Source organism: Vicia villosa, linkage group LG1, assembly GCF_029867415.1.
Source record: "Vicia villosa cultivar HV-30 ecotype Madison, WI linkage group LG1, Vvil1.0, whole genome shotgun sequence".
Lineage (NCBI taxonomy): Eukaryota > Viridiplantae > Streptophyta > Magnoliopsida > Fabales > Fabaceae > Vicia > Vicia villosa.
Window position 1 is genome coordinate 64,645,810 of NC_081180.1, and position 13,915 is coordinate 64,659,724.

General features: G+C 32.4%; 1 protein-coding gene across 2 annotated transcripts; it reads right to left on the bottom strand.

Annotated features, from left to right (window-relative positions):
• Positions 1-2,092: 2,092 nt before the first annotated feature.
• Positions 2,093-9,273, bottom strand: LOC131639846 (BEL1-like homeodomain protein 2). 2 transcript variants are annotated; one of them, XM_058910300.1, is made up of 5 exons: positions 8,893-9,273; positions 7,208-8,751; positions 6,044-6,429; positions 4,709-4,769; positions 2,093-3,134 (listed from the first exon to the last, which is right to left on the bottom strand). In XM_058910300.1, the coding sequence occupies exons 2-5, from the start codon at positions 8,633-8,635 to the stop codon at positions 2,502-2,504; spliced, it is 2,508 nt and encodes an 835-aa protein (XP_058766283.1). In that variant the 5' UTR covers positions 8,636-8,751; positions 8,893-9,273; the 3' UTR covers positions 2,093-2,501. The 2 variants fall into 2 exon arrangements, with proteins under 2 accessions (XP_058766283.1, XP_058766277.1); XM_058910294.1 differs by having other exon boundaries at positions 7,208-8,736; positions 8,893-9,272.
• Between the last annotated feature and the right edge of the window lie 4,642 nt (positions 9,274-13,915).

Consider the following 13,915-nt stretch of genomic DNA (forward strand, 5'->3'; position numbering starts at 1 on the left):
AACCTCCTCCTTCACCTCTTATACACCTTCCACCCTACCATTCCTTCCTTCCACAACCGAAACAACATTCCTTCTATGCCCCACCTTAATTGAATTGTGGAAAAACCGTGTATTCTTATCACCACCCCTCATCCAAAGTTGTCTAGACTTCAATCTTAACATGCTTTCTTTAGTGTTTAAGTATTTCCAAAAATTGCTTGAAGCTTCCCTTTTAGCCTCTACGAAGGAATCAACGTTATTGCCAAAGTTGTCAACCAACGACTCATCCAATTCATTGATTTTTCCCACCTCTTCATTCACCTTTAAATCGATCCAACCAAAAACCTCACTATTCCACGTTCGCAGCCTCTCCTTTAGCCTCTTTAGTTTCTCACACAAAATGTAGTATCCTCTACCTTCTACCTTCATCTTCGCCCACTCGCCACTAACGAAATCCTTGAACTCTTTGTGTTTAAACCAAGCATTATTGAATCGAAAAGGCTTAGGACCCTAGTTGACAAATCCATAATTGAGTCGAATAGGAGCGTGATCCGAAATATCTCTTATGCCAATCCTTTGATCAATTTATCCCCAAATCTCTATCAAGCGATTAGAAACTAAGAATCTATCGGATTGTACTCATAGCTTTATCATTGTCTTTAAACCAAGAACATTTACCTCCGATGCACGGTATGTCAACCAGCCCCATACGGCCGATGAAATCCCTACAATCCTCCATTCCTCTCTTATTGTGAGTCCCTCCTGCCCCTAATCTATCTTCTCTGCTTGTAACTTCATTGAAGTCACCCCCAAACACCAAAGTTCGTCCCCATTTTTCAAAAACCTCTCCATCAAACTGTTCCAGAGGTCTCTCCTTTCTACAACACTATAGGGCGCATAAATATTCACCAAATTACAAGACGTGCCTTTATGGTTAGTGTTAACACCGACGAAGCCATGACCAATAAAGTTGTAGTTAAGATCCAGAGTACCTTTCTTCCAGAGTATAATCATTCCTCCTGAAGCACCATTCGAATTGCTTGCCGTCCATTCCACTTCGTTGCCTCCCCAAAAAGAACTGGATTAACGGTTTTAGAAAAGGAAAGTTAATGACGAAGAAGAAGAGAAAAAATGAGTGCTAAGGTTTTGCAGTCAAGGATACAACGATCTTGTCCAGAAGCAAGAGTTTATTTGCTTATATTATATAGGAAAACTTTTCACAACGGTTTTCATTACCAACCGTAGTTATATCTGTTTTATTTATTTTTTTAAAATTAAATATAAAAATAAAGGCGCGCCTTAACGTTAAAGGAATAAAATTTTTAGGATGTTGATGTTCGAACCCATGAAAGCTTGATTGTATCACCACAGTAAACATAACAACCGTTATTATATCCTAATGAATTTTAATTTAAAAATAAAAAAAATATTAGCACCTAAGAATTGAGATGTCACCACAGTGTTTGAAAGAACCTTGGTCACTTGAATATTGTTGTTTGCGTGTTTTGTAATAGTGTTAGTTCAAACACCCTAAGAATTGTTTTAATGACTCACATATTATCAACTAGCAGATCATCCAAAATTAAGGTATCAACAACATAATGTAGATGGAAAACCTCTAAATTAGAAAAACCAATTCTAAATCTAAAGAAAAGACTTAGCTCGCAAACCCTCCTAAACAACTCACAAAGATCTTCTACCAAAAAAAGAAAGAGAGAAAAAAATTAGGTCTCCTTACTTCAACCTTCTTTAAATTGAACCATTAATCAACATATGAACCTTAGTTGATAACACAATGGCTAGTGATATTCCCAAACTAATTTTTACTACACTTATAAACTTATATATATATATATATATATATATATATATATATATATATATATATATATATATATATATATATATATATATATATATATATATATATATATATATATATATATATATATATATATATATATATATATATATATATATATATATATATATATATATTCATTGCTTGGATAAATTACCCGCAATTCATTAAAAGTAATCTAAAAAAGTTTTTTTTTTTTCAAGTTATGTCTCTCCCCTCAAATAAACTCATCAATCCTGTTCAATGTACCAAATTAACAAATTCAAAGTGCATGTCTCTACAAAACATATAAACAGCTGTTATTAATTAGATCAAGTGCTATCTAATTAATTAAGTTACAAACCCTTCATTAATAAATACAAATATATAGTATATACTAGGCAAAAAAACAACCTACTATACAGTTATGCAGATCACCACAAAACTACCTAGCTAACTAGCTAGCCACCCATCTGATGATCATTGATGACACATAAGTCTACGGTTTCTCAAACCCTACTCCCTTCCATAAATACAAATTAAAGATGAAGTAACATCGATCATAGAGAAACAAAAAAAAAACGTTTTCTTTTGATAGTACTATAAATAATCATAAATATGTATTATTATTATGATAATTATGTAGTAATATAATATAATAATAATGATAATATAATGAAAATTAAATGCCTCCAAAGTCTGAAAGAGAGAAAGTAGTTTTGTCGGGCAAATTTCCGGCGTGACGTAGCCCTAAAGTGAGTGACACATCACCAGAGACAGTGGTCCCAAATCTGATAATATTGTCCGAAGAAGAAGCAGGTGTGGTCCCATATTCCGCTGTAACAAAGCTGCCATGTCGACACGTGTCATCGATGGCCATAGAATCGGAGATAGGTGGTGCAACTTGAGAGACGGTGGTTTTGGTGGTTGATTGTTGTTGTAACAATATTGCTTGGTTTTCCGAGAAGCCTTGTCTATTTATTATTGGTGTAAGTGATGGGTCGTTTTCAGTATTGGCATTCATAATATTGGATCTCTTATTATTGTTGCTGTTGCTTGTAGGTTGTGGTGTTGTTGTTGTTGGAGATGCTGTTGTTGTTGAAGGTGTTGGAGTTTGTGCAATTGTTGTTGTTGTAGTAGCTATGTGACCACTAGTGTTGTTGTTGTTGGTGTTGCTAGTACTGCTTTGATTCTTGTTCTCTCTATCTTCTTCACCTTCTGAAGATCCTTCTGCTTCTTTAAGTTCTTGTTGGTACATATCTTCTACCATGGGTTTCCACAATCGAACCCTGGCATTTATGAACCAGTTTGATACCTGAAATTTCATTCACAAAAATTTAATGTACAATTAATTTTTATGCTTCTAGCATTGTAATAGTCTACATCTCAATTAACTTAACAATAAAATGTTTTTTAATACGAAAGCAAAAACCATGCAGGAACGGTGTACGAATAATTCTAAAAGTATATCTGATATTGACCGTATGATTACAAAAACATATTCTATAAATATTTTATAAGGTTAAAAATACTGAACTTAAATTAAAATCATTTGATCTTAATCGAACGATCGCAACGGCTCCGTGAATCACGGTGCATAAATCTTAATCCAAACTTTTTATGACAAGTTTCACAAATGCAAAAAAGAGAGTAGAAATATGCATAAGCTTTAACACTTGAGGAGTTATTGATTTAAAAGGAGAGAGTTCTTAGATACTAATTATTAATTAAATCTAAATATTATGTAAAAAATACCTAAAAATAATGTGACATGAAATAAGTGGATATTGTATACTATACTTATAGAAACTTTAGGTTATGATATGATAGTTGTCACCTCTAAAATATTGGCACAAATTTGGCATGCAAAACTCGAGCTATGCAAATGATATGGACCTCAAGTTTTTTAATTTTCCACAAACTTAGAAAGTACTTTCAATAATTCAATTGTGTTGTCTGCTTTAGGAAAAATGGAAACAAAAAAGACTGCTTTCTTTCAATTCTGTTTGTCTCTCTATCATATATATGGTATTCATAAAAAAATACTCAATTTCCTTTACAAATTGTAAAACCTTAGTATTAATCTAATCTTCACATTATCAATAGTTTAGTGAAATTTTAATCATTGTGAATTCAAACATGGTTTGTGTGTTTCTGACAATTTTTTAAATGTAAAAGAGAAGACATTAATTAAAAATTCAGATAGAAAAGATCACTGCCATATATGTGATAGTGAAATCTAACTATAAAGAAAAAAAAAAGATACTGTAATAAGGAAGTTGCATGAATACGTAAGATTGCATTAATTAGGTGACTTGAGAGGGCATAAACATGAAAGGAATTTACCACAATGAGACAATGATATCTAGAAAAGATCATTTATTTTCATTATTTATGGTCCCTATTGTGTAGTTGAGAAGAAATGAAGCTAATTCATACGAAAGAGAAAGTGTTGAGCTAAATTCGAACTCGGACCTCTGGTTAAGTTGGAAGAGATCATTTACCATTTCATCTAAATGTTCTGGGTAATTTATGGAATGATTTATGGGATGATTTAGTGTAGGTAAGAAAAGAAGAATCTAAAATGAAAGAGAAGAAAAAGGAAGAAACATAATAATAAATAAAGGGGATATTGGTTTTTGTGTTTGATGTATGAAAGGAAGAGAATTAAAGAGAATAATAAATAAAAAAAAAACAAAGAAAAACAAAACACAAAACAATGTAAGTTTTAACTGGTCCCTTATACTATATTTCACAGATCTTTGTTACAACTTTTTTATCTTGTTATTATTATTATTGTGATGCATGTGGTCCTTGCATGTAATTAAATTAAGAAAAAAATAATTGTCTTATTCTTGTTTGTGTAAGCTAAGAGTGGAGGGGACGAACCTGATTTCTGGAAAGGCCAGTCTGTCTTGCTAAGAGATGCTTATCTGCATCACTTGGGTACCTGAGAAAGAGACCAGAAAATGACATCACACACTCTTTCCCTTAACTGTATAAACACCATATTCACCTTTCTCTAATGTTAATACAAATATCAATTATATCATATCAGTGATATCATAACCTTTCTTTCTGTCTGTCTCCTTGGCGTGACTATCTATGAATCATCTATCAATGTTATTTACCATGAATTCATTGCTGTTAAAATTGGTGAAGATTTCTATATCTTCATGCATGTTAATTAATGACTTATTTTATGGCTTTTTGATTCTTTCTTTTGGGTGGGGCTTTTTTCTCTGTGGTTACTTTTTTTTCAATTAGTTAATTAACGGAAGCTGTCTTACTTTACTTTTTTGTACATGTATTGATCACGGTATCTTTCTATATCGTACTGTGTCTTAGGCTGCTTTAATGCAGTTTTAAAGTTAATAAAGGAGTGTAATCTTATGTCACGTTATGTATATAGAGATAGATACCTCTCATTTGCAATCATTAATAAGTGCTTTTTCTGATCTTCTCTCAAATTTAATAAATCACAATTATTTGAGTTATAAGAGTAGATTCCTCTCCATGCAACTTATCTTACCCTAACTATATCAAAACTTCTACATAATGAGACTCGGTTTAATTATAGAGAATGGATCTTCTAAGATTTTTTTCAGATTTCCAAAATAGTCCTAGAAGATCTAATTTTTAAGTTAAAGGGTATTTTAAATTCAAATTTATCTCTTTCTCAAATTTTTATCCTAGTTTTTTTGGCGGCATGTTAGATATGAATGGAGATAAATTTTATAATTAACAAAATTTAATACGGTTAAAGTCATTACATAGAATATAATTCGTGTCCAATATCAAAGTAAATATCATAAACTTTATGGTAGACATAGCTATGAAGGTTTTAAAGTGTGATTGATGCATTGCGTTATATTACGAATGGAATGTAGAGATGCAAAAAAAAATTAAGGTGTTGACCTAATAGTGGAGACTTAAATTTTGAGAGTGCGCTTTTCTCAAAGTCTTTGGTTCGAATTCTGCTAAATTGTAAATAATTTTTGTGTTGGACCATGTTCATACATATAAAAAAACTCCAAAGTAAAAAAAAAGATGTATACAAAAATGTTTATTATAGGGCTGAGATTGCAATGAAAGACCTCTTTTCAAACCCCTTATCTTATATTTAAGGGTTGTGAATTATGAGAAAATGTGACTTGTTTGTTATGCAATGTGAATGTGTGTATAGTAACAAACAATAATGAGAGTGAGAGAGAAAGAACGTACGGATGAAGAAAATGTTCAAAAAGCCAGGCTCTCAAAATGTTGACAGATCGTTCAGGCAATCCTCTCTGTGGTCTCCAAGCTTCCTGTTCCATCATCCCCATCTGATGAAACGCCCTTTGCTGTCTCAAGCTTTGTTCAAGCAGCTTAAGCCTCGGTGTCTCACCTTTCGTCAATCCAGATGACCCCACACCATCTTTCTCTCCCAATAACTCACAACTATGTTTCAACTGTGCTGCTATTGCATCCTTCAAACACCTAAAATGCCGCGACATCGCTTTCTGCGCTAGCGCTGTGTATGGAACTGCAGCACCAAATCCCATCACTAAATCAAACGAGTTCACCACCATTTGCATTTGTTCGCAGTAGTGATTGTATCTTCTATCCACCTGTAAAAAAATATCCAAATATTATGCATTAATTATTACATGATGCATTGTAACAGTTGGAAGATAGATTCATTCGGCGCATGCACGTTCTCATTTACTACTCATACATCGTGTGGTTTGTAATAAACCTCTAACCAACTTATTAATTAAAAATTTAAGTAAAGAAAAGACATTTCATCATATACCTCCCAAGTTAATGACATGAGATATTAAGAATGAAAATCACATATATAACTGCAATATTACTTTGAACTTTCGAGGATGAAAATGCAATTCTAACAACTTTGCTACGTAGTTTATATGATTGGAATCAGAAGAAACGTCGCTTCATGATTGACGTATTCTCTTATATAGATTAGATTAGATGGTATAGTGTCTCATTTTTGAGACTTTCACCAAACTACTTTTCTTTTTCAGCTTTTTTATGAAAATAAAAAAACTCAAAATGGTACTAGCTATAGGAATAGTAGTACCATAAAATGAAATCTTCTCACCAATAGAATCTTGGGATTAAAATAAGAGTTTTTGATTAAAATAAGGATTGAATCCTAAGTTGTGGAACCCTACTATATAGCAGCCGGCTTTTGCCTTTCTGAAATTCAAGATACTCACCACAGAAGTATAGTACTATAAAACATTGTTTTATATAAAATAATAGTTTAATTGTTTAAATAATTTTTTTAAAAAAATTGTAGAGCTTGACTCTTGATGAAAGAGAGAAGGTAAAAAAAAAGTTTAGAGAGAGAAAGTAAGAGAGAGAGAGAGAGAAAATACATGCCTCGTCAAGCATGGTTAGAAGTTTGACCTTCCTTCTCTGATGCTCAATCCTATCAGCAGGTGACAAAGGTGAAACATCTTTTGATGATGATGAAGAAGCAGCACCACCAAGACTACCACCACCTTGATTTGAATTAGGGTTTGATAATTGTCTATTAAATTTATTCTTCTTGAATTGGCCCCTTCCAACACTACAAAATTCTTCAAGTAATTCTTGAGCTGCTTTAACATACTTTGAATTTCTTAAAACATTAACAACACCTAAAGACGAAGAAGAAGATGAACCATATCCGACATGTCCTTGATGAATATGGCTAATTTGTCCTAATCCGGCTCCTTGTAAATGGTGATGATGAAGATTCTTGTAAGAAGGTCCTGGTCCCGGTCCCGGTCCCGGTCCTGGTCCTCCTTGATTGTAATATAGAAATCCGGCTGCATCACCCATTCGTAATTCGTTGGAGTGGTGGTGTTGTAAGGATGAAGATAAAGACAATGAAAGACCTTGTCCTTCAACAACACTTCCAATCTCAGGTTGGTTGTTGTTGAGTTGGTGATGACTTGTTGTTGCTCCTCCTTCTTGAGTACTTCCATGTCCCCATGTGAATTGACCGAAAGACCCTCCGGCTCCGGAATTAAAGCCTTGGAGATTAGTAGTTGAAGGATTGGGAAGAAGCATGTGAAGAGTGGATGAATTTGTAGATGAAGGATGATGAGGTTGAGGTGGAGGAGGAGATGGAGATCTGGTAGTTTGAGGATTCATCAGAAAAAGTTGCATGGCTGCTGCTGACTCAGCATTTATGTTTGACATCTGATGATTCTGATGATGATGAAATAGGCTACTGCTGCTGCTACTGTCACGGTTATTTTGAAGATGGTTTTTCGAATCTGTTAAAATCGTTTGTCTGTTTCCGTACCAGTCACTGGAATTGCCTATTCCATGTGGTTGTGGTGGTGGTGTTCTTGACGACGAACGGAAAGACGCAGTTGACGCCATTTGTTGTTGCTGCTCTAATAATTCAGCTGCAGAAGATGCGCCGTGAGGGAAATTGAACATTTCCGACAACATTCCGGTTGTTTCGTAAACCGGGAGAGCTTCTTGTTCTTCTTCTATGGTGTCTATTAGCGACGGCGGTGGTTGTTGTTGTTGTGAGTCGAAGCCTTGAAGTCTCAATTTGTCTCTTTGAATTTGTTGGTTTTGGTGGTTGTGTGGACTGTTGTCTTCCACCGGAGTGTTTGATCTCTCGAATCCGTTCGAGAAACCAAAGATTCCTTGCTGGTGGTGGCTCTGGTGGTGCTGGTGCTGGTGCTGATAATCTTGTGACATAGAATTGGTTGAGATTTGAGACTTTTCTAAGATTGAATTGAAATTTTGTGTGTTTGATGAATTTGAGAAAGGTGAAGAAAGTGATGAAGTTGTTGCTATCCCCATCTTAGCATCTTCATCATCATCAGGATCATCATCTTCACCATTTTCATCTTTGCTTTCAATCGATCAACAACAAGGATCAATCCTCACCGGAAGAACCAAATCTGAAAAAATAAACACTAAACATCATATGATATGTAATTGATTCAAAAAAGAAAAGAATAGTAATTTTCATTTCATCATTTTCACCTTTAGTTTTATAATCTCATGTAGACATATATATACACACACAAACACAACGCACATGTAATATATTGTACCTGTTAGAGATGAAGAGTTTTCACACATCGTTATCAGCTCAGAGCAATTGAAGGCTTGTTCTTGAATTCGTTCTCTCTCACACACAAGGCACACTCACATATGCACACTCAATGGTCTCTTTCACTCCTTTTTCTTTCTCTTTGTTGCTCTTTGCAGTTAGTGTACCACTGTCTTTGCAATCACCTAATGGAAAAAGAAAGATGTTTAAAATGGTGAATTAGGAGGGGACTCATATATCTCTCTCAAATAAACGCAGTGAGAGAGAAAGAGAGAGAAGAAGAAGAAAGAGAAGCGGTCGTTGTTCTCCCTCTTCTTTGATCTTCACCACCTCCTTTAGTATTTTTCTCTCCCACCAATAATGTCTTTTTATATTTTCATTTCTAACAATTCTTCACTATCACACAAAATTATTAGTATACATTGCAAACTAATAACTAAATATTTATTTTTAAAATTACCATATTAACCTTGCAAATGTATATGATATTAATTTAATGAATAAAAAATATGTACAATCAAATATTCTAAAATTTAATCAATAAAATATATTCAACATTAATTATTTAATATTAAATTATTTTTTATATTTACTTATTTGAAAATAAATTAAAACTTTAATAGTATTTGAGCACATCCAAATTCTAAAAATTCTTTAAAAATTGAAAACGTGTTAAAGAAAATTAAGATAATTCTTTTATTTATTTATATTTATATGATTTTTAATTTAAATTTAAATTAATATTATTGCATTTATAATATGCTTGACAGCCAATATAATAAGAATGGAATATTAGAATACATGCTAATAGAAAAAAATCTGAAGATTAAAAATATGATGCCAATGGAAGTGTTGGATTTTATTGTCATTTGAATACGTCCTTTGGAAACCAACAGAAAATTAAGAGGAATAAAATAAAGATAAGGTCAGTACAAAGTCATCTCAATGATCCAAACATCTCTATTTTTTTTATATGACATAATGACAATAATATCCTTGATAATCATTGCAGATAAAAGTAATAAATTCAACCAGAGGTAAGGTCAATTTAGTCCTTTAAATGACTGCAAAAATAATTTATTAATTAATAAATAGGTGAAGTGAGATAGGAGAAGGGGAAATGAAGTATTGATAAATGAGGAAGGGTAAATGAAATTGAAGGATGGCACGTGCCACTGGATGGGTAAAATAGACAAGTTAGGTTTAATTGTGTGGGAGACATAGTTTCTGAAAAGCACACATAACCGCTTTAAGGTTTGGCGCTGTCATTGATGGTCATGTTCATTTTCCATTTTGGTGAAGCCTTTGATTTTTACAGGTGTTTTTTATGTTTCGCCTTCTTTAACTTGCATTAATTATCATCTTGGAATGGTGTTAACTGTTAATTTTAACTTCTAATCATTCATTACTATTGGATAATGTTTGCATTTTACATTTTTGGGGTCACCTCATTAGAAAGTTAGTAGCTAGAACAAAGTTGTACCTGAAGTTTGTGACATTTATGCACTTTAGGTTATTTTAGATAAATTAAAAATGTAATTAGATTGAAGAATGTGACACTTTTATAGAATTATTCTTATCAACCAATGTCTATACATAATAATAATAATAATAATAATAATAATAATAATAATAATAATAATAATAATAATAATAATAATAATAATAATAATAATAATAATAATAATAATAATAATAATAATAATAATAATAATAATAATAATAATAATAATAATAATAATAATAATAATAATAATAATAATAATAATAATAATAATAATAATAATAATAATAATAATAATAATAATAATAATAATAATAATAATAATAATAATAATAATAATAATAATAATAATGTATAATACACTTTAGAGTTAGGCGAGCTTTTTATTTTACCTTTTTTTTATAAAAAAATATTTACTTTGCATTATATATTTTTTAATCAAACTAAATTTACAACAACAAAAAAATTAACAAAAATTCCCATAAAAAATTGACTTAAATAATTTTTCATAAATTATTACTTTAATTATTTCATTATTTTACTATATTTTCTTTAATATCAAAATCACAACAATAAAAAATAGACGTCCATGAAACACAAAGTCTTGTAATCTTTAATAAAATATATTTATTTTATTGGATGTTAAAATTAATATTTCTAATATTTGTTGGGAATGAATCTAGTTTTGGGCATGTCAAGGGGGTTCATCTTAATTTGTTTGTAGCCATAGTAGACGTCCATGAAACACAAGTCTTGGAACTTGACATTTCATCAATTAATCTATCATTGTTTGGTAGAGGGTAAGGTTCTTTGGGACACACCAGAATCAAATTAGTGAAGTCTATTTACATTCTTCATTTCACACATGCCTTTCGAACCAACATTATGTTCTCCATCGAAGTTGTGTATTTAATTTCAGTTATAAAATCTAGTTTTTCCAATTTTCTGACTTCTTTATTAGTGACCACCCGTTTTCCATTGCATGCATTACGCTTTCTCCATGCTATTGGCTTCATTGAAGAGTTGATGGTGAACAAATCAAAAGGGGTTGAGGTGAACAAATCGATATTTTTCAAGAGCAGGGTGACCAACTCCTTTTCTCCAGCTTCTATCATGGAGATACATAACTTGGTGGTATGAAATATAGATCTATGTATAGTACAAGTATAACTTTCATTTGGTTTATAGGATTACAACTGTCAAGTGGTTTAAAAGATGACGACTATATACATCAAACGACAATGGGTGTTAATGAGTCAAGAAATTCTTGGTGACAATTTTCAAATAGGCAGTTGATTGTAATTATCCAATAGTTCCTAATGATGGAATTCAAACAAGATACCACAAATGCAACACCTAAACCACGAAAAAAAATTCTTTTTCTTATAAAAACATTGCGGAAATTAGAGAATATGAAACAAGGGTGTCACACCTACAAATACTCAACTTTGATTTTGAAATATAATTTAAATTCAAAACATAGAAACAAGAGACAATTATTCTATTTAATACAAAGTAAAGAACTTTGTAACAATACCAACCCCGATGTTACACTATCAAAGCAATTCATTCTAAAGTAAACTAATAGTCAACTTAAGGTCCGACAAAACATTAAAGCAAACAATGAAAGTGGTCATCTGTACACCATCTTCCATAAGCAATCAGCAACACTCACTCTTCAGTATCGACCTGAGAATCCTTTATACATAGAAACATATACAAGAACATGGAAACAAGAAGGGGTGAAAATGCATTCTATAATATAATCAGGATAATAATAACAAGGATAGCATTTCATATAATACAACATTCGTAAACAATCTCAATCTCACAATGTCACATAACATGTGTAGGTTAAATATGTAATTTTCATCTCCTGTACTCCCGTGCATGTTGTGAGATATTGGATCGAACTCTAGTATGGTCGAAGGGTAGCTTCTTGGTTCAACAGGATTAAGCATGAAGTCAAAGGTTGTTCACATGCTTGTATCAAAGATGCTAGGGGGTTAGCATGTTAAATTAGGTTTTAGTGTTTAAACCCTAATTTGTAAAGTTAGCTTGTTTATTAAGTTGGCTTGTGTAATGGGCCTTGTGGAAAAAGCCCATTAGTTAGTATGTTAGGTTTTATTATAAATAGCATACTAGTCTCTCATCATTGATAAGCTGCAAATCGTAATTTAGGGTGAGAGAGGTTATTTGTTATTCTTGTAAACTTGTAATCTTGATTTAAGAGAAAGTAAAAGAATAGCAGTTATAACCAATTCCTTGTGTTCTTCTTATCTTCCTTAATTCCCTATTATATTTTGTTCTTGACATCGGTTTTCACTACAAATTGGTGCGGTGAGCGTGGAGAAGTCCAAGTGCTGAAGGTTTCGACTGAAGACAATGCTGCTGATATGTTCACCAAGACATTGCCGAGTTGCAAGTTTTTCCACTGTATGAAGTTGATAAAGCTGCATGGAGAAAGCTAGTTTGTTCCCTTGAAGTTGTAGTTAGATCCAAGGTGGAGATTTGTGAGATATTGGATCGAACTCTAGTATGGTCGAAGGGTAGCTTCTTAGTTCGACAGGATTAAGCATGAAGTCGAAGGTTGTTCACATGCTTGTGTCGAAAATGCTAGGGGGTTAGCATGTTAAATTAGATTTTAGTGTTTAGACCCTAATTTGTAAAGTTAGCTTGTGTAATGGGCCTTGTGGAAAAAGCCCATTAGTTAGTATGTTAGGTTTTGTTATAAATAACATACTAGTCTCTCATCATTGCTAAGCTGCAAATCCTAATTTAGGGTGAGAGAGATTATTTGTTATTCTTGTAAACTTGTAATCTTGTTTTAAGAGAAAGTAAAAGAATAGCAGTTATAACCAATTCCTTGTGTTCTTCTTATCTTCCCTAATTCCCTATTATATTTTGTTCTTGACATCGTTTTTCATAACACATATGGTACCATCGCCGGATTTCAAATTTATTTTATTGAAAATCCTAAAACACCAGATCGAAATCCTAAACGCCGAACCGATGTCTTAAAACACTAGATCAAAGTCCTGAATCACCCAACCAAAGTCCTAAAACTGGACCGAGGTCATGAATCACCGGATCAAAGTCCTAACACCACACCGAAGTCGTAACCTAGCTCCAAAATACATGATGCAAGATGCTTCGATTAAATGCAAATATATACCCAAACGTCCAAAACCAATACTAAACACTAGTGATTAAGTCTAACATTGGTTCTTACGAACCTAAACAAATCATTGATTAACACCGCCGGTTAAGGCTAACACCGATTCTTGCAAACTTAACCAAATCAATACTAACACCGCCAACTAACGCTAAAATTGGTTCTTGAGAACCTAATCAAATCAAAACTAACACCGCCAATTAAGGATAACATACGTTCTTGCGAACCTAAACAAATAAATACTAACACCTCCAATTAAGGATAACACGTGTTCTTGCAAACCTGGAAAAACTAATATCAACATAGGGTAATAACACAACCGCTCACATTACTGGATTATATTGA